The following is a 27,132-nucleotide window of genomic DNA, read 5'->3' on the forward strand; positions in this document are numbered from 1 at the left end:
AAATGAGTCAAAAGACCTTTAAAATTACACGATCCAAAGTTGAATTATTACACAAGTTTCACATTTAAAAGATAAGAGAAAGTTTGGGAAAATTACCAGATGTTAAACAAACAAGTTTCTATAAACTGATAACGTTTATTTGTTGTTTAGTTCTTTTTATAAAAGAAATGTCGATCCCTTGGGCATTTTAAAGTGATAAACTTATAGAGAATAACATTTATTACTGGCTCGTGTATCGTATATTAGAGTCAATTAAAACAAAAAAAGTAATTGTATAAAAAGAAGAAATTATTAAATTAATTTTATAGTTTAAATTTTTATTTAGAAATTTGTAATAATGATGTTTTTATTATTGGTAAACGTCTGCCTTCTGGTCTCTGTTTCTGCGCAATGTAAGAACTAAATTAATTATTTTTAAATGGTGTTAAATCAAAACGACTTAAATTATTAAAATAATCAGTAAAATAAGTTTGAGGTTGATCAGAATTATTGTTTTAATTTAACTTTAATTTTTTTTTTTACTAAACGAAATTGTAACATAATGTTTTTATTTTCACGCGTATTCAGCCGACAGTTGCGTGAGTAGATGTAACGATTACGTGGACAACTCGTACGATTGTCAATGTAACTCTTACTGTACCCAGTATGGAGATTGCTGTGTCGATTATGTTGCAACCTGTACTCCGTAAGTAACAACTTTAATTTAACTTTATAAATAACATTATTATGAAAAAAGGTTTTGTGAAGATACTTTTTTTAAAGATAGGAGCCGTTTAATTCCATTGTTTTATTGGAGTTACCGACTATTTTGTTAGATTGTTATCTAAAGGCATTAGCATGAATTATGTATGTTTATTTTAAACAAATATTTATTGTTAAATTGCAGTTTTTTAAACATTTATAGCGTTTTAAGTAAAAAAAATCGTTTTAAGTTAAAACGATTTGTCTAAAACTGGCGCCTTGTTTAAACAATCTAAATATAAATAAAACTTAAAATACGACTGTAAAATTGTAAAATAAAATCGTCCTTTTTCTGTTTCAATTTGGTAGAGAATGTAATATAGGAAGCTGTTATTAAACGGCAGGCTCTAAGACTAATAGTGTGGTATTCGTGAGACCTGAACCCAAAACCTTTTGACCTGTAGTCCGCTGGCATTACCAGAATACCACTCTAGCGAACTGGCTTTAGATTTGTCGATTATTAACTATTTTAGCCTGAGTTTATGTAAAAATCGAATTCTAACCTTAGCCTTTTACATTCTTAGTACTGCATCCTGTGCTGGTCGATGTGGTCCATTAGATCTAAGCAAAGCTTGCCAATGTAACACTGCTTGCTTGACCTACAACGACTGTTGCCTTGACTACGACAGTTTGTGCAATGGCGGGAACGAAGTCACACCACCTACTGGGACAACTACGCCACCTACCAACCCAGGCGGATGTGGTAAGAAAGAATTTAAAAAAATTTGACCATTGGTATAAGAAAAGTTATTTAAAATTAGGTAATGCCGGTAGTGTGGTATAGCAGTTATGGCAATGGACTACGAGCCAAAAGGTTTGGGTTTTAAGCTCCGCCAATGCCACACCATTTACCCTTGAGCTCGGCGTTCACGGATAGCTTAAACACGTCACAACAGCACACCCTTCCAAATAAAATATATGTACCTATCATCTTAAGTAACTACAAAAACAAAAAGTTCGTATTTACAATCATATTGTCTACAGTCGGAGTATCTGTAAGCAACGACGAAATTAAAACCATTTCCATGGATCTCTGGAACGCGGACGCAGTTGACCGATTCTCGGCCAGTGACGTCACAATTAACGATCAATCCACTACGAGCGATTCGTCGACAACTGACCGAGCACCACTACCGTAAAACAATAGATTTCATTGTTTTAAATTATTTGCAATTTGTACTAAAATTTGTCATATAAAAAGTCAAGTGCTACGCTCTCATTTTAAATGGCCTGACCTTGCCCAAAATGTTTTAATAAACATTCAATTTATTATATTTAGGTTCTTCACTTATGTTAACGACGTCAAATTGGCCACCCCTAATTACAAAGCATTAACTGATCTCTTCGACAACTACAACAAGGTACAAGGTAACACCGACAGTTTCAGTGGACCACAGTTGACTGAAATCGAAGTCTTCCTTGACTTGTTTCTGGCCTCAGAAGTCGGCCAAAAACTCTACGACTTTTTGGATCTTAAAGGTAACTGAATCGTGACCCCTACAAGATATATTTCAAGCTAGTTAGTATGTGAAATAAAATGCTTGTATTTAAAATTGTAATCAAAAAACATAAACAAAAGACTTCACAATCAAGTCAATATCACAATTTGTTCACAAAATAACTGGCACAACACCTTAACCCAAATTTGTTGTTTTTAGGACTTGCTGGATGTGGTGGTCTCGAAATGTTTAAAACTTATTTAAGAATTCAATGGTTCGAACTTTTCAGTCGAAAGAGCAACGGAATTATGGACACAAGCGGGTAAAATAATGAATATTAAAACAAAAATATGAAACCGGTATAAAAGGTGGTCATAAGGCCGGACTACGAGCCGAAAGGTTACGGGTTCGATCTGTGTCAATGCCACACTTTTGCCCTTCATACCTGGCGTTTACGGATAGCTTTAACGCGTTACATTAACACACTTTTACTCAATTTAAATATAAAACCCAATATCTTAAGGTGATACGAGAAAAAACAAAAAAAATTAAAAAATTATTCTATACCATCTAGCTATCAGAGTTTAAAAACACACCGTTTCTATTAAAATACACATAACAAATTGTGATTTACAATAACTCCAAAAAATAAAAGTTAAACATTTACCCACTTACCAAATTCTAAACAACAATATTTATCTACCAGATTTGAGCATGTGTTTGTTGGTGAAATTAAAGGAACCAGTGTGTCAGGATTCCATAACTGGGTTCAGTTTTACTTGGAGGAAAAAGCTGGAAGACTTGACTACTTGGGTTACGTAAGAATGGATGAGGTCAGTTTAAACAATAACTTAATTTACGAACACAAATTCTAGATATAAAACAACGATGTGTTGAAATTCACAAACTAAAGTCAAGCAAAGCTATAATAACATATTCAATCCACGACAGAGTTTTAAATATATTTAACAGAGCCAGCCCAGTGACAAAGTTCTAGCGCACTCGCCAAATTGTTACAAAAAATAGTCGTCTCGTAATTTAGCCTAACGTTTAGGTGGCGATATATCTAAGGTTCTAATCGAATATAACCCACACCCTGAACTGCTAATAAGGACGAGACGATCTCCCTTATTTAGTAAAAGCCTAGGTACTCTGCTTTAACGGTTCACCGTAAAAACCAATTTAGCTAACTCTGTTATCTACTTGTATTAATAAAAACGGCTAAGAATAAAGTTTAATGCTTAAACACTATATACTAGACTATCGAAGAGATATAAAAAAACACAATAAAATACATTAAAAACACTACAGTGCATTCACTAACACTTAACTGCTATCCTGCGAGACTTCAAAGCCACTGGCTTTACTTCAAAGCCACGCAAAAAGTCTGAAAGCCCAATTAAGTTCGGGGCAACAAATCAAGTTAAGAAAGACCGTAACACCATACTAGATACCTTTAGGCTTACATAAAAACGTTTATGTTTCAGTAAATCACTTAAAATTATTAAATAAATGGGAGATTTAACCTTAACTACAAAAAATGTCATATAATAAACCTTTCTGGTTTTCAGTAAAGTCATCAAACAAAAGTTAAACAAAGATCTTTAACTAAATTATTTTTGTTTTAGCCTGACATCTACGGCACCCACTTTTTCTGGGAGGGTCTAATGAAGGGACTTTCCGGTTCGTCGATTGGAACCGGACCCTTCTATGAGATGGCTGTGTTTACTCTATGTCATATGGCAAGACCTGGATCGTTGTAAGTTAAAAAGGCGGATTTAAAGTCCTATTATAATAGGAAGAAACTACAAATTTTCCATTCTTTAGAATACATAATAAGGGCTCTTTATGTAAATTAAAATGCTTATAGAACGTAAAACTATAGTTTATAAGGTTTTTGTTTAACTTATGGGTAAGTATATAACATTTCAATTTTATCGCCTTAACCAATTCTGTCAGTCTGTTTTTAAATAATAACTATTTAAAAACTGCTTTCCTTTAGCTCCCACTAGCGTTTATATTTTTTAGGTTTCTGGTAAATGTATTTTAATCCACAATTTGTTTAAATAGGCTTTCAATTACTTATAGTTTATCAAATTGTTCCAACATTAAATTGTAATTTTAATTTATTTTAATCTACATTACAAGTTGTTTCAACAGACTTTACACTTGCTAGTAGTTTACCAAGCTATTTTAACACTTCGTTGTTATCTTCGTTTATTCAGATGTTACGTCAATCTTAAAGATCAAAGTGGGGCCACTGTACAACACAGCATCCAAACTTGGACCTGGTCAGGGGCTTACCCCAGCTACGGACTCAAGTACGTCGCTTCCGCTTACTTCAAAGTATAAGCACTATTGTGACGTCATCATGCTAATAAACATGAATTAAAAATAACTTGTGATTTAGTGAAGAGAATTGGTTAGATTGTTAAAATAGAAAGATGTCGCGACTTTACAACAAACTATCCCATTATGAACGTCACAATTAAGAAATAATTTAATTAAAAATGTTAAAATTTACAAAAAATTATAAATCATCAAGTCTCAAGAATATTTAAAACTAAAAATGACCATCAGACGCCTACGCGACAATGACGTAATAAACAATGACAAAAGGGCGTCGGCGCAAACGGCGACCAACAGCCACAAATAGTTAAAAATAATGCTTTCGGAATCTATTGATTGCGATTCCACACCAGACCGGGTAAACCCAACCTGATGCGCCAGTTACGACGAAAGCCCTTTTATCGATTTATTTTACTCAAATAACAAGAGGGTGAAAATAATACTAACCATTGTGGTGACTACTACTTTTTTCTACAAAAAATTATCATTATTAGTAATACTTATAAGTATATATCTACAACCATAAAGATGTTAATTTAAAATAAAATTAATTTTAAATTAATTTAGAATTATTTTCACCGCTAGCGGCGATATTTATTAATAAGGTCATAAAAAAGATTTGACTTTAATATTTTCGATTAAAAAGCCAAGTTAGGATTAAATCAGGTGAACGTTACACGTAGACAAGAAAGAATTAAATTGTCGAAAAGAAATGTAAAAAGAATCAGAAAAAATGACAAAATTTATAGAATATATAAACCTTAGAATATATAAAAAAATAAATAAAATGACAGTTTATTATTTTTTTAATTTTTTTTATAATTTTATTATTTCGTGGGCAAGAGTACGGGTGGTAGATTTTACTTTCCCTTAGGCAGAAACTTGTGAAACCTGAAACCCAATATTTAAGATCACAAGTCAAAATAAAATGGGTTTTATTGAGCGGTTAGCAGTCTGCAGATGAAAGATCAGAAGAAATATGAATAAGACGCCATTTTATTTTTAAATTTTTTATTTTAAAACAGTTTTAAAATTATTTTTAGCTGCTATATAAGCTGGTTAATGTTTATAATTATTTGTGTTGCAAAAATAGGAAAAGGTTGTTCAATTTTACGGTAATTAAATCGCGTTTCGAGACTGCTCAAAAAGTGTTAAAATATCGCGGTTTCCTTTATCGGGAACATCTTTGGCATTTTAAAAATATTTTCCGAACTTAAAGTTATGTCGAGAGTGTAACATTGTCGCACAGGTATGCAGTCTTGTGACGAAACAGAGGTTTCGAGTACCAGTTATAATGTCATAATATAGCAACCCAATTGTAGCCACTTACGTGTTGTCATTAGCAACCCAAACGTAGAAGAAATGTTTTAGTTTTGCGTAAAAACAAGTCTAAATAACAAATTCAAGAAATGAGCGAATTAACTTAAAATAAACGAGGTGTTTGGTTAAGTTTAAAACGAAATTTGTTGATTTGAATTCGTAAATCCGAAGGTAATCGAGGATAGCAACGATTCTACCTTGTTTTGATAATAACGATACAATCAAAACCTCTCACCACACTTTTAATGGTGCTCAGCCTCATCCTTAATGCAACTTTATCGAATATGTGGCTATCTTTACTTCCAGTTTGTTTTCAACAGCGCGCGTCCTTTTGAAATTCGAACCCTCAAATAAATTCGGTCTTGAGGTCCGATTCTGTGACGTCATAATTGTTTTCATTGAAACGTCACAAACGGTTGATTATAAGAAAATAATCGAGTTCATTTCTACTTTGATGGTGATGTCATAAGAGCTGGAATAATACAAGGTCGTCGGGTCAAACGGTCGTGTAGTTCTAGATCATTAATCCTAACAATTTAATGGCGTCTGCTGATAATTGACATCATAAACAACTTTAAATATAATTCGACAAATCACAATTCAACTTCTTGTTGTTCATTGTTACGTCATAGAAATATTCCAATGAATCAGAAGATTAATATTTTGCGATTAAAACTGAAACGACCGGTTTAATAAACAAACTTTTCCAATCAAGATTTCTTAAACTTGTGCAACATAACACTGTGTATGGGCAAATAATAAAAAGTAGAAAAGTTGTATCAACTCGATCCAAAATACACAAAGGTTTAAGTTAATGCATACGTTATAGTATACTTAGTTAATTGCAATTTTAAAGGAGTATTTTAAAGTAATTTTGTTGTTAAAATATCGAAATAACCAAGTTAACTTCTACAACAAGCTTACAAAGTAAAACTTTTATAACAACATAAGTTGTTTACATTTAAATCGTTAAACTAACAACATCAAAGCTTCGGTCACTATTTCATTGTTTTTGTTACAATCATCGCTTTCTGTTGGCCACGAGCCAGTAATTATGACATCACAAAATGCCGCATGTGACGTAACAATTACAGTTGTTTTTTTAATCGAAGATTTCCGCAAAGTTAGTTTAAGAGCAACGGGGAATAAAATTAATTATTTTAAAACTAATTATAGATCGTTAAAATAATTTCTAAATAAAATGAAAAAACGAATTCATTAAATCAAAATCCTAATTTTAAAGTTTTGTTTTATAGAACTTTACAAGATAGAATACAGTTTTTGCTTTTTATAAAATAATCTTAAAATTTTAATTCTTTTTTTTCCACACAGAGAATTCCAACAGCAGATTGCAATAAAAAACATTTTAAATTTTAAGAAATAAAAGTTTAATTATTTTACGATTCGCGACTTTTAAAGTGTGAAGGATTTGCAGAAAAATCGGAGTAAATGTTGTGGATTTAAAAGTGTTTATGAGTTCGTAACATCGCATGAGATCGTGACTAAAAAAACTAAAAATAGAGCAAAGAACCAAGAGCCAAGCAGACAGAATTTCAAGGTTTTTGTGTATGAGAAAGGGGCGAAGACCCCGTATTACAAAATGACTTTAAGAAGTAGAACAACCAAGGCTAAAATTGCCAACTATATTTGTGGTTTTTACCATCGAGTTATAAACAATAAAATATCGGAGCAGGAGAGTAACAGAAATATGCCGAATAGAGATTATCCTAAAGAAGCTTCTAGAACGAGATCTTTTAAAACGATTGATGAAATCTCATCAGAACAATTCGCCCAACAAACAACATGTATTGTACGTAACAAACAATCAACCAACAACGAATGTGACGTAGCGTCTACGTCACAGGATTATAATGACGTCAGTTTTAGACTCGCGCAAAACAATTTACTTCAAAATAAGAATAAACTTAATACTAGGTTGCGGGGATCTAGAAATATTTCAAAATATTCCAAAAATTCTGACCAAGTTAACAGAATAACATCAAGGCGAGCAAATAACAAACTTGGTTTCCATATTTTTCTTATTCTTCTTCTTTTTACAAGGTGTACAAACGCAGTCTGGTGGTAAGTAAACTGTTATTTTATATATTATTTTAAAATTAGGTTTTTATAACTATTTAAAATATTTTTGGACTAAATTATTTCAATGTTTTTTAAAGTAAACATGTAATTTTAAGACATAGTTATAGCTTAACTGATGAACTAAACTATATTAAAACCCGGCAAGTCTTCTATAGCTTATCTAAGTCATACAAAGCAAAAACAAATTTTAAAGAATAAAAAAATATTTCATTTTAAAAAATAACTTCTAATGAAAAGTAGGTGAAAGTGCGTTTTAATAGTTAATAGAATTTGCTGCGCCTATAATAGATTCTGCGTTTCATTTAAGTAAAATTGCATTATGCAAAAACTATTCTTATCAAAAAAGATATTAACAAAACATGTTTTGTAAGCGTATTAGGATGTTTTAAGCTTATGTTCAGGTTGTATATTACAAAGGTAAACGATGACATCAACATTTATTTACGGATACAACAATTTTGCGGATTTTATTTTTAGAAAAGTTCCTGGGGATAGGAATCTTATATTTCAAAGTTCGTTCATAAAAGCTTAAATATTGTATTTCTATACGTCATATCAACGTCATAGCGATTACGTAGGCAAATATTTCGACCATAAATAACTTAAACATACACGATGTTATATTTTATTTCAAAACGTTTAAGAAATAAAAAATTGTATTTTTTTTTATATGCTACCTACATATACCCATATAAGGTTAAATATTTACTACGAAAAAGTAGAAATCAAATTTATCAAAATCTCAAAAATGTTATCACGCGAGTGAAAAAATGTTATCTTATATCTAACCCAAGTACAGGCTTTTAAGAGCAATAATATTATTTTAACACTTTTAAATACCATGGCAGACACTAAACTGTCAAACACTCATTTTTTCTATCTGAAAATTAAAAAAAAATTGTTATATAAAATTGTATTTTTTAATTCCTAAAACTAAAATTAATAAACAAAAATAAACAAGGAATAAAATTAATTTTGAATCGAGTCAACATTTAACTGAAAATACATTTAATTATTTAATTAAAAACTAAGATATTTTAAAAGTAAATCGTTGCTGTTTAAAACAATTTTTCTGATCCACATTTTCATATATTTGTTTGTGTTTTTAAAACAAAAAATGTAACAAAATTATTTAAATTTCAAAAAACTTAAAATATTCACGAAATTTTGATAAAAACACGAGAAACTGAATATTCATTAAAATTGCTCAAACTTAACCCGCAACTCCGTGTCGAGTAAATCTTTAATTTGAAAACAAACAAAGTTTCCGAAGTTGGAAGATTACAGAAAACCCGATTACCGACCACTTCCGTTCAAATTCCTTTCACAAACTCGTTTAAAAATTAACAAAAATAAGCAAATTTTGCATTTTTTTAGATTTATAAAATTATAAATTTTTTAGCGTTTAATTATGTTACGTAATTTACAAGTAATTTCAGCGATTTTAAAACAATTTCTCGGCAGTTTAAAGCATTCTAAATATGCTTAAATTTTAACAAATTTTACATTAAAATAATTCACATCCTTTCTCCTTAAAAATTAAATTAAAAATTTTCATCAAAATAAATCATTTTTTCTCATTGTCATTTTTCAATACAATATTTGATGAATGAATATTATGACGAAACAATGACTAACCCGGAAATTAAACATAATTGAATTAATTATTATAAGCATGTCGTCTAGTTGGGATTTCAGGTTCAAATACTGACCAGGTGCAGTCGTTAAAGATAGATAAACACCTTTACATACCTAAGATTCATCATACTTAAACCCTATTTTATTTATCTTCAATTTTTTGGGTCAAATAGTTAGTCTATCAGTCTTATACTTCGTTTATTTATTAAAAACAAGTTGAAATTTAGGTTTAAATTATGCTGTATGTCTTGAAATTTATGTTTATATTAATTAAAATCAAATTAAAATGTTTTTTAAGTTAAGTTAAGTGAAATATTCATGAAGAGTTTGCTAAATATTGTCCAACATTATAAGCATTAACATCATTTCTATTACATTTAAGCACAACTCTCTCAATACCACAACCCACAATATCACATATAAACAACCGTACAAAAACGTCGCCTCGTCGGCAAGGTCCGATATCTTGGATCTGTATCTTCGGATAATAAATAATTAAAAACTCGGTTCGTTTGAACGTGGGGAACGAATACAGCTAAGATATAAACACCTCGGGCAACCAAATCGTCGTTTTTATCGATTTAGCGAAAGCCTGTTCAAAAATCGCATTTTTCCCATTTTTTAGCATGAAAATAATTAGTAGACCGGCCTAATTAGTTTAACTCTTATTAATAAGACTTAAAAACAAAAACATTCAACTACTGAACCAAAATAATTTTAAATTAGGATCGCTATTACCTATATTGCACAAAATATAAATTTATTTTCAAACTGAATTAATTATTAATTTGTAATTAACAAAAATATTTATTTTATTTTTTCAAATTTAAAAACAAATTTAATCTAAAAATAAAATCTCCAAAAATAACCGACAGAGTCACGTGTTTAAGAGTCACGTGACCCCTGGTCGTGACCTTGCCATCGGATCAAAGATCGAAAAATAATTTGTCACATTTCAGGTCAAGTTACAACAACGTAATAGAAGGTGCTTTGTGACGTAGAAGTTAACACCGATAAAGTGACCACGTTTAACTTGTGTGGCGTTGAATTCGACATTGCTTGAAAGTCGATTTATTTGTGACGTCATAATATAACAAAATCTATCAGCGAATACATCGCTTTAAATTGCACGCAACATTTCAACATTACACGCGATTAAAAAATGGCCGCACGCGATGACTATTACGTCATAATAGCATTATGGTTTTAAGTAAAACTGCATTAAACGTATGCAGAAATACCTAAATCCTATCTCTCCATCAAGTTGCATTTTAATAACCCACAAATTCTAACAATTAGATAAGCATAACCCCAACATATATACTTAACACATTTGTATCTTTAAACATGTTGAAATAATTAAATTTATAGCTTCAAATTAAAAGTGAATTTCCTTAAATTAATTCATGAAATTTTGTTTATTGAAGAAACCACTAATTCTAGAATATAGCTGTAGATTAAACAACTTTGTCGCCTTATTTTACTTCGTGGGTGTTTGATCGATTTAAGTTGTCCGATTTATATTGTTGACGTAACAATCAACTTCAATGCGATCATTGTATTCATTTATTACGTCATAATCCAATGCAATACATCATATTTTTGTTATTAGGTCACCGAGCACTGCATCCCAATTGGTCGAAACGAAAAAAATATGTCAGTGGGCGCGGCAGGTAGGGGGCGCTCCAGCGCAGCTGTGCAGAGAAAATCTTCCAGTTATTTCAAAGGTAAGACCCCTAACCCACCCCTAAAATTTAGCTTTAAACAATGTTAGTTATCCATAGCCTGGCTAGTAGATTTTTTTGGCTGTTGGGTTCCAATCTTAGCGGCCTTGTAAACTGTGTTTCTGATTTTAAATCTTTAAAACTTTGCAGATTTGTTGCAAAATGCTCTAACCATGTTTAAGTAACATTTAGGCTATTTATTACGTAACAATATAGGTTATGTAAACACTTTTGTTCAGATTACGCAAGGTATAGAGGAGGGGGTGGAAGAATGTCAGAGATCGTTTCGAAATGATCGATGGAATTGCAGTCAGATGCCAAGAGCGATGTTGGGGAAAGTTTTAAGAACAGGTGAGGTCTCAACTTGACTAGTGCTGAGTAATTGGGAAATTTAAGGACTTTAAAAACATAATTTTAGGGCGTCATAATTGCCTTAAATGGTCGCAGAAAAGTTAAGAGAGTGACAGGTTTTGCAGTTAGAAATCTGAGTCATTTTAATTGTTGTTTTCTGTTTGAGTTGAGTTGATCTTATCGCGAGTTCGCTTAAACGCTTCTTTAGCTGAGTGCGGGCTCGCTAATAGAGATTTTGTTTATAAATCTCTGACAAGAAAATTGCAAATTGTCTGCTGAGCGTTTAATGGAGATCTTATAATTTACACGACCTGAGTTTTGTAAGAAATTCACAGATTATTCGTTACTTTGTAAATTTGATTCTTTTTAAGTTAGATTTGTGGAGGCGTTGACCAATATTACAAAAAAACAAAAACAGTTTTAATTTTAGCTATTCAATTTCAAACAACACAACTTAAATAACAAACTCGTTAAAATTTTATCAACAATTTCGATCTTAATTTAATTTGAGAAACGTACGAATAAACCGCAATATTTTGAGCAAATATCTTCTCATTCAAACCCAACCAAAAGTCTATTAAGAAATTATTTTTATTAATGAGGTTTAAATACCATCACGATCGTCGGCAAATTCTGAAAACTCACAACGATATGAGGACCTTTATTTATTTTCTGATCCTATCATTTTATATACCCGACCGTCGTTTACATAAGAGTAAATATGATTTGCGAAATTCCACATCTCAGATTTAACCGAGGTTAACCTCTATATAAGGCTCTACATTTTTACTTAAGAACATACAATGCAAATGAGAAGTTTGGGCTGTAATTTTTGCACGTTTTTTGTTCTAATCCGATCGGATTTATATGGTCACGTGACTCTGCTGTAACCTCAAATATATAAAGATCATTATGATGCACAATCGACATGTCATAATGTGGATTTTTACGTCAAAACGCAAATAATAACCTTTTACAATCTCAAGATAAAAATCAATTTTTTTCTATTGCATTAATTTAATTAAATGTGACCACTTCAGTTAAAGATTTTTACATAAATAATGACCAGTGGACATTGTGTTATGATAATGCATCATTGTTATGTCATATTAAGTGTTACAGATCACCAAATATTTTGTTTAGTTAACTCAATTTAGACATACCTTTATTTAACAACAATTAAACAATTATGTAAACAATAGACATGAAATCTCAATTGATGAAACAATTACATAAATAAAAGAATATTTGTTGATTGTTTAAAACAATGCCCATTATAAATCCTTTAAACCCGCCATAATTATAAGATAAGGTGTTTAAAATACATTTAACATTAAACAAATTTGACCAGACAACAATTTAAGTGGTTTTACTACAAAAAACACTAAAACTTTTTAATGGAACCGAACTTTAAGTTTCAAATCGAATGCACAAGTCGTTAATTTCCCTAAAAATAGAATTTTCTCCCTGATATTTGTTATGTATGTAAATTGTACATAGCCGAGATAGCAACGCTAATTTTAACTCTATTAACGCAGGTAGGCCGAGATTTTAGTGTAATTAAGGCAGAGTTAGGTGGAGTGGCTGTAGATCGTAAAGACAAAGTCTGTAGAGGAAACCATGCTGGCTGTTTAGATATGAGGCTCGGAAAGTACGAATTCTAGAATTTCGCGGTTTTTCTAAACTTCAACGCCGACAAAAATGCGACGATCGAAAAAAACATATTTCAGTGACGTTATCTGCTGCTTCAAAAACCGAAAAAGAGTGTTTTTCTGGTCAAACGCAATCCGAGACTGGGTCTGCGAAGGTGTGATGGTTTATTTATGCTCATATGTAAGTTGATGGACATCGTTTAATCGTGATTAGTTCTTCTAGGATTAAAACGAGTCAAGAAATGTTAATCTCCTTGTATTTCTCTTAATCTTCGATGGCCTTTAATCCATTGACCGTCGCATTTTCGCCCTTCTCAGCTATTTTAGGCAAACTAGATTTTAACTAAGACAACATACGCAAAATATTTACAGAAATCAAACATTGGTTGAGTTTTATCGAGACCAAAATCGACGGATTTTTAGGAAATAGAAGCGCGCGTCTGAAATGTTGATCGGTTAAAAATCCATTAATCCCTGGTTTAAATGTTTAGTCTGCTCGCAAATGCGTGATGGTAACAGCCGCATGCTATCACTTTACACAAGGTTTGACATTTAAAGTATATTGCAGGCAAAACGGCGCAAGTTATTTCATAACAAACCTAAAAAATCTCACAAGAACTCAGATTGAAAAAGTCTGCAATTGGCGCTTAAAAATGCTAACCTAAATTCCAATTTTTTTGTAAATCCTATAAAACGACATAAATCTTGTTGTAATCAATTGTTTCGTGACGTGCCCGTGTCACGAAAACATGGCACAAACAAGACCACATGCCACGCCACGCCCCTGTTGTGCCACATCACAGACAACACTTTAATCCAAGCGACATTGCTGAGAATAAAATAAGTTTAATCACCCAATTGACCTCCGTAATGCCCTTTTTATTCGACTGGATGTTAAAGAATGATGAAAGTTGTCACTAATCTAAATCTGAAGCGATTTTAACAAAGGATTTTGTCGTCTTTATTTTGTCAAAGTTCAGATTGTTTTCGAGTAACGGAAACCTAAAATGCGTTAAAATTTACGACAAAAATTCTTTGATCTTAAGTTTGTGTATTATTTGTTTAAGTTCATAAATAGGCCAACAACAAGTTAAGCAAAATTAAACTTTAAGATTTATATGTGTTAAGTTATAAATTTTAAGCGTTTTAGGATGTTTCAATTTTAAAACGTTTTTTTAGTGTTCTCATTTATTCCCTACATTACCTTTACATTTAACCTTTGTAATTGTAATTAAACAACTGACCAACCTTCGGCAATAAGCTAAGAACCACCTAGCCATTAGTTAACGATAAATTGCTTAAAAGCAGAAAAAAGATAGAGCCATATTAACTACTCTAAAGCTTGTTGGAAATTGTGCTGCGTCTGCTGAGGTATTTTTATTAATGTCCAAGTGTTAAGCGTAAATTAAAATACTCCAGCAAACAGAGCGCATCTTTTAACCCGCTTTGGAGCCGTTAATTGCTGACTAATTGGGTAAAAATAATACAACATAGAAATATACAACACTAAGTAAATAAAATGTTAAAAACTGCACAAACTAAAATTTATATTCGTCCCCAGATATCAAACAAACAGCTTACTTTCAAGCCATCACTGCAGCTGCTATCCTACATTCAATAACGATGGGTTGTGTGAACGGGGAACTACCCGAATGTGGGTGTGGGAAGAAGAGCGACGAACTCAAGCGGCAGTTTATTATCCTGGTAAGTGTGACGTCATTAATGACGTAACATAACACTAATAAAAAAAATTAAAAAATAATTTTTTTGAAATTTAATTGAAAAAATGTTTTAAAAGGGCTTGTTATTAAATAAAAAGGTATTTGTCATAAGTTCTAGAATTGCCAGAATGATTACCTTTTAACAAGCTCCAAATTTAATTTAATTTTTTATTGTTTTGTTCGTAGGAAGCTGAAAAAATGAATGTTACATTAAACGAAAGTAAATTAAATGAGATGACTGAAAGTTTTTGGTGGGACGGTTGTGACGATAATGTGGAATACGGTTACATCAAGTCACAAGCCTTCCTCAACCAAACATTCGTTAAAGGGCGACATAGATCCAACTTGTTGAGGACAAAAGTTAACCTGCACAACTTCGAAGCGGGAAGACTGGTAAGCAATTAGTTAGTTGTTAATTAGTAAAGAAGTAAATAAGTGATACTGGTGATCCCGCCCCAAAACACTAAACCCCACCACCCAAAAATTCACTAATTACCCTCGCGATGTTACCAAATAGTTTATATAAGAGATTACAAGAACTCGTCCAAACCACTAAACCGAGTTGCCTTCTAGCACATTCCATTTAAACCCAAGAACGTGGAATATTCTACAAAATTAAATATCATAACACGGTTGTTTATATCACTCCGTGTGTAGTCTATATCCTTACGTGATTCTCAATTAAAAATATCCAAAACACAGACAACACAATATACAAAATATTAACACAGTATTATCCATTAATCATCAGCGTTAATATGCTTAGGGTAAGGAAATGGTGGTTTTCATATAATTAACAAATTGAGAAAGTCTTGATCTTAATCAATCTAAATCAAGTCAACGCCTCACACGATGAAGTTCAATAACAAATTAACTTTTAACTTAATTGCACTGAGTAACATTTAATCACAGTTTAGTTTTAGCCAACAAAATGTTTTTACTGACTCAAGTTTTTTAGCCAGTTTATAAGTCTAGGCCAGAAGTAATTATCTTAGTTTTTAAATTGTTTTTAAGATTGCAAAGTGGGTTTCTTATGAATATTAAAACAACATTAACTATAAATCATCATTTAAGGTTATATAATTCTGTAGATTTTAATCTAAAAATCCTACACTCATAATATATATCTTTGAAATAATTTTAACACGTGATTTTGATTGACAGGCGATCAAGAACCACATGAAGACGAAGTCTGTGTGTCATGGGATGTCGAACACATGCACCATCCATACCTCGTGGAAGGTGATGCCATCTTTAAGTGATGTTAACCTAAGGTTGAAAGTCAAATACAGAGATGCTGTCCGAGTTGCGAGCTTCAACAACAGATCCGGATTCGTTCAAGCGAAAAAGAGAAGACGTCCTTCGTCACGATCCCGAGCTTCATCACGACCTTCTAAGAGAAGAAGAAGACCGAGAGCTTCACCCAAGTCTTCCAGGAGGAGCGGAGCAGAGAGTAACATGCTGAGAAGAAATATGAGCGAGCATCGGAAAAACATTGCGAACAACAAGCGAAGGAGAATCAACCCGCGGCGTCGGAGAGTCAGAATCACCGCCGAATCGTTGGTCTATACCCGGCCTTCCCCGACGTTCTGTACAAAGTCGAAACGCTATGGAAGCGTGGGGACAGTTGGTAGAATGTGTTTGCCTAAAGTAAAAGGCATCGGGGGTTGTAAGTATTTGTGTTGCGGGCGCGGATTTAAAAGTAAAGTTATTAAAGTTACGAAGAAGTGTAACTGCCATTTTAAAAAATGTTGTAACCTGATGTGCGAGGAATGCCAAAATTACAAAACAGTACATGTTTGTTTGTAAAAATACGTCATCCACACTTCACCATTACGTCATCAAAACTAACGTTTCCTTGCCAACACATCAGTTACGTCACAAACATTAAATATTATATTAGAGAGGCTGCAGGCAGCTTAATTTCATTTTTAAAACTTTTTTTCATTTCTTGAAAATCGGAAAAGTTAATTTAATCTCCCATCTATTATACCTCTTTCAATCTTCGAACCTTTAGGTTTGATTCCCAACGAACACATGTATTTAAGATGCATTCCTTTATGACGTCACATCGTTACGTCATTCAACTACTTTCTTACACTTTTTTTCTTAACTTCATTATTTTCTATGTATTTATTTAAGCGAAGATCTTTTACTACGTTGTCGAAACCAGTTAATGTTCAAATAAAAAAATATTAAATTACACAAGTTTTGTTGTTTTCAATCAAGTTTAACATTTATTTATAAGTAAACCAAATTTGTATTTTCTCCCTGTCTATGTTAGCCTAATAAAACTAGTTTAAACGTTTTAACAATAGCAAAGTTTTATAAAAAATAATTTTCTAATATCTGTTTAAAACCACAATTGCTTAAACTGAATGTAGCTGAATAAAAGTTAATTTTTTTAAAAAACGACGATTATTGCAACAAATTATTCTGCCGCGAGATGGCAGACAAGATCAGGAATCAGCTGATGTTATGTTTGTGACGTCACGTTCAGGCAATCAACACGGGGCGTAGTAGGGATAGTTTTGCAGCTTAGGGGATAGTTTTGCAAGTTTGTTTTTGTATTTAAATGGATACCACGGCAACTAAGGACGCTTAAATTTACTAAATGTTTGTAGAAAACTTTAAACTTATAATGACCTTCAATTAACTGTTTAAAACTGTTTTAAATGGCGGAAAAAACTAATGCATTAACAGCCAGACAGCATACTATTTAAACTACAGATAAAAAGTAAAATACAGAAAATACAATTGTTTAATAAAGACATTACATATTTAAATTTACAAAACTTGGTCAAATTTTTATATCTGACCAAATTAAACAACTTTTTATTATTAAATTCTCAGATTATAGAATAATATTAAACTTGTAAACAACAGAATGTCTGCGCCAGTAGTAACGGGTATTGCCCCAAGAGAGGGGCTACCTGGAACAAAAGTGACAATTAGGGGTGAAAATTTGGGGACAAGTCAAGCTGATGTATTGGGTAAGTGGGTAAACTTAAAACCAGATATCGAAACCAAATACGTTAACTTTAAACTTTAATGAAACTTTAATAAAACATAAAGACATTAAATCACGAAAAAAATTTTGTCATTTTTTTTAAGTCGCATTATTGGAATATTTGTCATTGATGCCCAAAAAAAAACTAAACAAAAAATATTACCCTAAACTGTTTAAATATTGAAAATTTTAAATGTTAAAAAGCCGATTTTACGGCTTCAACACAAAATAACATTTGCTACCTTGACACAGTTCTTATTACATATTTGCACTGTTTAAAAAAATATATAAGTCAAATATAGATCATATGTAAAAACCCACAGCATGATTTTAAACATTATTTATAACAGGAGTAGCAATTTGCAACAAGAATTGTTCGATGACAGTAGAGTGGGTGTCATCATCGAAAATTATTTGTCGAACATCGACCGGGGTTGGGAGAGGTGACATAATTGTGATCACCAAGTCTGGTGGCACTGGCACATCTACTGTTAAGTTTACTGGCATCAAAGTAACACAAGTTGGTAAGTTTCTCTCACACATTTAATTTATCAAAGTATCTACTTTTTGTGTATTGATTTATTCTAGGCACCTTCACAGCCTTAACAACAATTTTTACCACCACAACCCTTTTTAGTTTGTACAAGTTTAAAAACCTTTAAATATTAAAAACAGTGTATAAATGTGACTTTTCTTGTAGCTAAAAAGCTATTCTAGGTATTTAAGCTTAAGATCTATCAGATTAAACTATGATTTTTATAATGTATAAACTGTTTAAACTTGTAGGTCCACTAGAATCATGTGCAGTATGGGTTGATGAAACTGAATATGTGGACAAGAGATTGGATCGAACCCAGAAAGCTGCAAACCTTTCATTAAGAACTGATCCACTTGGACTTAACTCTGAGGACCTCGGGTAAATTTCAGTGCGATTATAACTATCCTAATGTGGGTGATAAGCTATTACATGATATAAACTTCATAAAAAATATATGTTAAAATATATTTTTCTGCTCAGTGAGTACTATTAACATGATAGTAGTGGGGATTAAACCCTGAACTTTGGCATCTTTAACTACCAACTACAATGCTCAATACTTTAATAACTTTCAATTAATATCAAATGCCTAAAGTTAAAATATAAATGACCCAACTAATTTTGAAACTGAATTATTTATAATTTCAATTATTGTTTTAGAAACAAGACCAGGACTCGAATGCAGTTAGCTGAGTTGTTTGTTAATGGGAGCCCAGACCCAACTGATGAAAACTTTGAACCTTCATGGTTCCTGGTTGAAAGACATAGTCAAACTTCTTTCAGTAAACTTAAGGTAATAGGATCAGTTTTATTCTAAATGTTAGCATTTTTTTATATATTCATCTATTTTCGGACTTGCAGGTAATGGTAACAGAGCAACAACAATATTTACAACACGCCATTAAAAACTATAAAATTTGGCCAATTATAAATGCTAGGCAAATAAAATATTACAAACTATGTTGGATATAAAAATAAGATATTTTAAACCCAACAGGAAGGTCATTCTTACATGAAGAAGAGAGCAAACAGGAACACTAATAATGCTCCGTTGAATCATGTTAAAGATAGTTTACCTTTGTTCTTTGAAGTACACGAGACTTTGTCAGGTAAGTCTATAAGAGTGGGTTGCTATTATATGTCAGTGGTCCATATTTTTTAAATTGTTTTGCATTGGCAGGGCTTTAAAGTCAAGTTCACAAATTTATTATTGTTATAATTAAAATAACTTTTAAAACACCATTATTTTAACACTCCATATTTTTTTTTAGGAATTCACCACAAAATGGTTAAAGATGAACTTGGAAGGTCGGAGGGAAATATTACTGACCAGTTGGAAGACACAATTAATGGTAGGCACTTGTAAAATAGTAAACACTTTAAACAACAACAATGTCCAAATACAATTACCAACAACATAAACTAAATTTCTTGTACCAACTATAAAAACAAATAGCACATATGCCACCCCGTAATTTACAAAAATAACATTTTTGCAAAATAATCATCAGACAAATTAAATTCTAAAAATTCTACTAAAACAAGAGGTAATACTTGTTATATTATATTAACTACAACCTACAAAAAAAACTTATCTACAGAGGCCAGCCAGAAAGCCAACACTTTATTTGAATCTGTGCTGAGTTGTAAGGATAGAGCCGACTCCATTAGAAACACTCTCAACGTCTTGCAACGATTCAAGGTTAATAAACTAATAATGGTATTTTTATGTTAAAGTATAAGCAATTTTTATATGAGAACTTTATTACAACACTTTGTAATTACTTTTACCATTCTAGTTTGAATTTTATTTTAATTTTTTAGATATAAGATTTATAATATTAACCATTTTCTGTTTAGTTTTTATTTAACCTTCCACTGAGCATAGAAAGAAACATCCAGAAGGGAGATTATGGGGTTGTTATTAATGATTATGAGAAGGCAAAATCATTGTTTGCTAACACTGACGTTAACGTCTTTAAAAAAGGTTTGTTTTAAAACATGTTGTTGTTTTTTACCATGTTTCAAAAATGTGTATATTTGGTTTATTTGTATTTATTTGTCCTTAATGTGTAACATCACTTACCCCAATCCAGAGATGACTCAGGGTAGTTTTGATATAAATATTTAGCCCATACTTTACTTATAATAGATTTATTGATTGGTCTTTGGCTCAGCAGGAGTTTCTACCATTTATTGTGCCTTGCTTAAGGGCGCTACAGCATGAAATCAGCGGAAATTAAATGTAGGACTCATATAGTTAAGCTAAGTGTTTTAATTACTACACCAGGCTGCCAGTAACTTTAGTAGAAGAACTTAACAAAGCGAATGATGATTTCATTTTAAATTTTTCAAATTTAAAAATTTTAAATATATTTTCAGTTTATGCGGAAGTTGAAACCAGGATCGAAAACTTCCGAACACAACTTAAACGTGAGATCGAGCAACTTCCATCTCCCGTCTCCCGACAGAAGAAGTTGATCCGGTATCTGATTGGATTGGGAGAGAGTCAGGATCCGGCTTGGGATTGTTTGGTTCATCAGCATGGATGGATTCAGCAGGAGATGATAAGATGCAAGGATCAACATCTTCAACAAGGTAGGATTACTTCTATGTTACTCACAAAAACTCTCATGCTTTGCATTCCTAGCTGATTTTTTTTAGAACTTTTTGGTTCCATTAATTCTCTTTGTCCATTACTGCCCTCGAAAATTTTCTTCTGTATATTACGGTATTAAGTTTTTATGAAAACCATAGGATACAAGTAATTTGTAAACAAAACAGAGTACCTTTGTTGACCATTAAAATAATTTTTTATATTCAAGTTAATTGGTTCTTTCAGTGTTTTTCTATTAACTCTGTCTTTTTTAAAATTACTGATCATAATTTTCTTGCATTTTCAGCTGCAAACTGTGGAAGAGATTCAGAGAAAAGAGAGGAAATTTTCCTCAATTATTTGAAGGTGAGAATTTAGTTTAATTTTGCCAATGTTGTACACTTCAACCAATGTATTTTAAAACCAATGCCATACTTGTATCTTGTTCCAACTATTTATAAATCTTTGTTAATATGAACAGGAATTGACAAGTATTGCAGTGAGTCAGATTCCAGAACACTGGCAATTATGGAAACATTATTCAACGGGCGTGATTTTAAGTGAGACAGGAGAGAAGACGGCGGATGTTATTAAACTCAAGGAGATGGCAGCTAAACATTCAAAACAAATGAAGGTTCTTGTTGAAATAAAGTGTTTTTATCAGCTGTTAAAGTTATTTTTTTGCCCCCTTTAAACTTATTTTAAATTTCATGAAAGCCTTCAGTCAATAGCCCGCTCTATTATCAGAATTTTAATTGTTGTAATATGGTTGCAACTCTCATTTTTTGCCAGTAATAATTCACCTACGCACCACAAATGGCAGTTTTAATATTTTTCTAGGCTTATAAATTGGACATACCACCAAGCTTTATTATATATTGACGGTAACTTTTAACAAACAATACAGATTTGTAATTTAAAATAAAATAATTTTTTTAAGGGTCTTCTACGAGACACAGTGATCCTGTTTGTCAACCTCCTGAGGGCTGCATTCCTCCCAAACACGCTTCACATCGAGGATGATGAGGACCTTAAGGAGCGACAATCTTACGGGACATGGCCGGTGGATGTCACATTACCAGCAACTTTGTTGTCAGAGTGTGTGAGGACTGTAAGGTAATACAGCATCATTTTATCCAAATTTTTGGTGTAAATCAGAATATAATTCTCCTGTCTTGTTAAACTTGTTAGTTTATGTTTTTCTTGCAATAATTGTAAATGAAGCTGCAAGTTTAAATTTAACATTTTACTATTTTTTTGGAAAACTGCATATAAATACGCTAAAACAGTAACTAAAATGCGAACACCCCGCCGTTCTTGGGCCAAACTGTCTGGGCCGAGGTGTCTAAGGCTCTGCTTGAAGCGTCTGGTTACCTTTTTTTGAAAAAGTATTTTTAATATATAAATTTGATTTCAGGGAATCACTGGGAGATTTATCCTCACTGGACCTTCCACATGGAACCCTACAATCACTCAAAGATGTGATCCATGATTTGAGAGTTTTGTCGCTCAGTACTTTCCTACAAGAAGCTGTTGAGGGTAAGATGGGTTAAAAGTTATCCAATTTGAAGGTTTATAAAATATTCAAATATTAACCTTTTGTAATCCAATGTAATTGGTGGTGGGCTTGCATGTTTAAAATGAACCCATGTATTTTGTAGATGTGAAGAACTTGAGCTTAAAGGAAACTTGGGAAGTCAATAATGCCGGGATAACTGCACTGGTACGTTGTTATACCAAGTTTAAAGTAGAATAAATAAGATAATTATTATAACTGCTTTTTTTTTAAAACATAACATAATTAAAAAACGCATTTGGATTATAACTAAAAAAGTTGCAACCTTGACAACTTTATTCTTATTACATTCTTCACACAAGACCTTTTAACATTTAAATATTTTTCCACAGCCGAACCAGATAAATGTTGTGATACTGGAGTTACTTGCTGTAGTAAGAGATGTGTTAGATTCATTATATGGAGAAGAAGCAGTATTTGCAAGGGTTGCTGTACAAACTAGAATTACCCAACTTATGACAGCTCTCTTTACTGTAAGTGGTTGCTATGGTAAAAGTTTGGTTGCTGTCAAAACTTTGGTGGCAACTATTTTGTGTATATTGAATTTTTTATATTACAATAACAGATGCAAGGAGCAATATTGTTTATAAACCTAATCAATAGCCACTTATAACAACAAGTAGGCTGTACAACCTATTTATTTAACTTGCTTAGCAAAGGTATGGTAACTATGTCTGATTTTTAGGCCTAATACTTAATTCATCCTTTACTTTGCAGTCGTTTTCAACCTGCATTGAGCAAGCATCTTTCCTTGAAGATATCGAGTCTGAAACTTCAAAGACAAATCAACCCCCACCACTAGTAAGTACCTCATTCTCTTATCTTTATGTATGAGCCAATCAATGCCATTTTAAAGCTTTTATACCCTAACCATACAATAACACAAACATTTATGTCTACAGGAGAAAAGATTGGTGATTGGAATGAGCAACTTGAATTATATTTCCGAGAATATTTTGTTGGAATTATTACAAAAGTTTGGAGAACTTCAATTCCCGAATATGGATCAAACTCATCAGGTTAACTTGTTGTTTAAATTCTTGTTGTTATCTCTTTTTTACATTTATTTCGGGTGAATGTTATAGGAAAAAAAACATGAATATTAAATTCTTTATTTTGTATACCCATGAGTCAATTACATTATTGCTTCATTTAAAGTGACAAAAAGCAAAAATTTAGCAGTTTTTTTTTTTAAAACTTCACCAAAATCAGGTTTAATTTTCCAATAAATTTCAACATTGCCATGTTGTATAAATATCTGATTATATTCACTTTACAGGCAAGTGAGGTTGTATTTCGTGAGCTCGACGGCAGGTTATTTGAAGCTTATGCTGAGCACAGAATTGAACCAATCATGGCAAAGTTAGAAACTGGAATGTACAAAGGTGGATTTGATTGGTCAGAGTGTCTCAAGCCAACAGGTGGGGCTATTTTATTTATAATAGTAAACCCTAAACCTTGCTGTAAAAAAGCAGATTTTATAAAATTGAATAAAAAATCAAATTTTTTTCATTTTTTAGAAGTTCGACCTTACATCAAAATGACCTTGATGGGAATAATTGCAATTCACGCCGAGGTAAAAACAAATTTTATTTACTTGTTAAAACATAAAAGAGGTATAGGGTGTTGTGACGTTACACTGTGACCCTTATGACATCACAATAGTACCAGATGACAGTGTATAACATAGCATGAGTGAACAAATGAATACAAAATGGTGAGTGTAAAAATGAATACTGAAAGTGGTGTAATAAAACAAATAACATTAAAAATGGCAGAAATAAAAACGAAAGAATATACAGAACATAATCACCGAGGCATCCTCTTGTTAAAAAAGTTTTTAAAAGTCGTTTAATTCTTCTGCAATCCCATCCAGACGAGACTCAATTTGATCTTTGCGCGATATCTTCTCCATTTGATCTTTATCCAACATTTTTCCCTCGTTCTTTGAAACTTCCAGCGCTTCAATTTGTTTCAACAACTTCAAAAATTTCTTTTTTTCCTTGTTCAAAGCCTCCTCCCTGGCAAGTTTTCTCTGTTTTTCTTCTTGTTTTGCTTTCAGTTCTTGAACTTGTTGGTTGATTGCGCTCAAATTTTGAGGTTTTTTCGGTTGAATTTCGACCGCTTTATAAGCAGGGGATCTTTCCATTCTTTCACCAAATTGAGAGGAATTGTTTAAGTTGTTATACGTTGGAAAATTAGCAGCCAGGTAGGAAGGGCGTTTGGGGGTAGTTTTAGGGGGTTGGGGTGGCATAGTCGGGGCACATCCTACTCTTCCTCTACCCCGCCCCATGCCTATCCCTACAACCCCATTCATGACATTGGGTCGTGTTGTCGGCAATTTACAATTCACCACCAGAGGTCCCGGTTGAGTCGGAGCATTTTCTTGGTCATCACCATACAACGATGTTTGCTGTTGCCTCATTTGTTGTTCTCGGCGATGCTCTAATATTTGCTCATATCTTATGTTGCGGATGTTGTCCAGTTGATACTTCCCTCTTCTCTCTGAGTTCTCCTCCTCTTCTACCTCCTGATCCCAGCTCTCATACTCATCCCCAAAATCAAGTTCCTCTGTGGAGTACTCCGGAACAGAATTATCTCCGGTCATCCCGTTTCTTCTCTCACAATCCAACTCTCGTTCCAACATTGCTCGATCAGGACAACTCATCAAATGAAGTTGTAACTCCGGTTTTTTCATGATATGACGAGCGTTGAACGGACATGTTACCATGTCTGCTCCAGGATGATTTTTCCGACATTTCAGTATATGTCGGACAAATCTTTTTCCAGAGATTCGATGAACCGGATCATACGGACAAACAAAAAGATCATCTTTGTTGGTGTCTTCCATAGATTGTTGGTACACGGCGACATTTGAATACATCTTTGCTTGTCTTAATAAAATCCAAGTTTAAGATATTAATCAGTTATGAAACTTTTGTATTTATACAATTAAAACTTAAAACCTGTAAAATAAAATATTTAAAATCTTTAAAGCAGAACCCCCCCCCACCCCCTGTACTTTAAAATACTAAGGTTACTTAAACTTATCAATTTTATTTTTAGGTTTATGCGATCTGTCCAAAGTTAGTCGAACGAATTCTAAAAGAAGTGATTCGAACAGTAGCTGAAGAATTACTTCGCTTGATTCACTGTATTGTGAAGATTGGGGTAAATGGAGGACTACAAGCCATGCTGGATGTTAAGGCTCTCCAGCAAGCTACTATTGTGTTTCAAACTGGGCAATCAAGGTATTTTTGATGGGTTCAATTTCTTAAACTAACATTTTTGTATCAGTGGTAAAGTTTTAACTTTATTTGGGTTAAAATTTCATCATGAAAATTTAGTTTCATTATTTTTATTTTAGAAGAAGTTTTGAAGAAGCTTTGGAAACCCTGCCAGCGTTGTCAAATAATTTAGAGCGAAAGTAAGTTTAATTTTTTTCTTGAAATATTAATTTTTTGTATTAAAAATAAACTTTTTTATTATTAAGGAACTTGGATGAGAAAATAAACCACTTTAAGAGTTCTCTGTTTTTCCAACTTCGATGTTTTGAATAAAACCATCATAATCTTTACACAAATGATTTAACATTTGATGATTATTTGATTATCCAAGCTTATTTAGAAATTAATTTATGTTATACTTGCAATAAATAAAACAACTTTAAAACTTTGTATGTAACAAATATATTTAAACCAAATCAAAAACTGTCCTTGATTATTTACTGAACAAAATATATTTCTATTAAACCTCAACAGCAATCCCCAATACACTTACAAACTCAAAAATTAGATGAATAATAACACAAATTCCCGAAAAACTTGGCCTAAAATGACAGGTAAATTCACACCCAACAAATCAAAAAAGTTCCCGCTAACAATAAAACAAAGATTAGAAAAAATAATTAAATTCATTAAAAACAAAATTATCATGCTGTTTTCGCATAAAAAGTTAGTCAATAGATAATAATAAGAAGCTACAGGCCGCATTTAACACATAATAAAGCAACTGGATATCATAAATTTACTAAACCTTTAAATGTTTTACCTAAAATCTTAACGAAGAAACTTTGTCTTTAAAAAACAGCAGTGGGCATTGCTGCAAAGTCTACCTGTCAATCAAATTTTATCGAAATATGGTAACCGCAAACTTTGAGCTTTATCCTTAAACACTTACGCAGAAAAAGACAAAAAACAATAAAAATTTAATTTTCATAAATTGTTGAAAATAAATCTAATAAAAATAAAGCCCTTTTCTTTTTGAAAATTATTAAAAATTTGCAAAACCGCATGAACCGATGTGAAAAACTTGAAAATATTTTCATGGTAACGTAACAACAAAATTGTCACCTGCGTTTTTCTTTGTTTACAACCC

The 27,132-nt window shown here is 32.0% G+C and overlaps 4 protein-coding genes and 1 non-coding gene across 5 annotated transcripts; 3 read left to right on the forward strand and 2 right to left on the reverse strand.

Annotated features, from left to right (window-relative positions):
• Positions 1-314: 314 nt before the first annotated feature.
• Positions 315-4,568, forward strand: LOC145742696 (uridylate-specific endoribonuclease A-like). The gene is made up of 9 exons (XM_082560475.1): positions 315-392; positions 568-685; positions 1,266-1,444; positions 1,726-1,876; positions 2,021-2,220; positions 2,400-2,502; positions 2,887-3,013; positions 3,809-3,939; positions 4,406-4,568. The coding sequence occupies exons 1-9, from the start codon at positions 338-340 to the stop codon at positions 4,530-4,532; spliced, it is 1,191 nt and encodes a 396-aa protein (XP_082416601.1). The 5' UTR covers positions 315-337; the 3' UTR covers positions 4,533-4,568.
• Positions 4,569-4,796: 228 nt separating this feature from the next.
• Positions 4,797-4,930, reverse strand: LOC145744329 (U11 spliceosomal RNA). The gene has a single exon (XR_014281194.1). It is a non-coding gene; the product is annotated as a U11 spliceosomal RNA (small nuclear RNA).
• Positions 4,931-7,449: 2,519 nt separating this feature from the next.
• On the forward strand, positions 7,450-17,007 carry LOC145742656 (protein Wnt-6-like). Its single transcript, XM_082560432.1, has 6 exons — positions 7,450-7,931; positions 11,200-11,314; positions 11,551-11,662; positions 14,876-15,018; positions 15,222-15,428; positions 16,200-17,007. Exons 1-6 carry the CDS (start codon positions 7,450-7,452, stop codon positions 16,842-16,844), a joined length of 1,704 nt encoding a protein of 567 aa, XP_082416558.1. The 3' UTR covers positions 16,845-17,007.
• Positions 17,008-17,896: 889 nt separating this feature from the next.
• Positions 17,897-26,410, forward strand: LOC145743910 (exocyst complex component 2-like). Its single transcript, XM_082561974.1, has 22 exons — positions 17,897-18,028; positions 18,396-18,569; positions 18,832-18,961; positions 19,244-19,376; positions 19,581-19,692; positions 19,855-19,935; positions 20,185-20,285; positions 20,444-20,570; positions 20,966-21,181; positions 21,487-21,545; positions 21,661-21,813; positions 22,120-22,295; positions 22,597-22,718; positions 22,841-22,902; positions 23,088-23,228; positions 23,473-23,556; positions 23,658-23,774; positions 24,035-24,176; positions 24,276-24,331; positions 25,822-26,006; positions 26,123-26,182; positions 26,249-26,410. Exons 1-22 carry the CDS (start codon positions 17,923-17,925, stop codon positions 26,313-26,315), a joined length of 2,604 nt encoding a protein of 867 aa, XP_082418100.1. The 5' UTR covers positions 17,897-17,922; the 3' UTR covers positions 26,316-26,410.
• Positions 24,327-25,712, reverse strand: LOC145743911 (uncharacterized). Its single transcript, XM_082561975.1, has one exon. The coding sequence runs from the start codon at positions 25,637-25,639 to the stop codon at positions 24,596-24,598; it is 1,044 nt and encodes a 347-aa protein (XP_082418101.1). The 5' UTR covers positions 25,640-25,712; the 3' UTR covers positions 24,327-24,595.
• Positions 26,411-27,132: the final 722 nt, after the last annotated feature.

Source organism: Corella eumyota, chromosome 2 (assembly GCF_963082875.1).
Source record: "Corella eumyota chromosome 2, kaCorEumy4.1, whole genome shotgun sequence".
NCBI classification, from domain to species: domain Eukaryota; kingdom Metazoa; phylum Chordata; class Ascidiacea; order Phlebobranchia; family Corellidae; genus Corella; species Corella eumyota.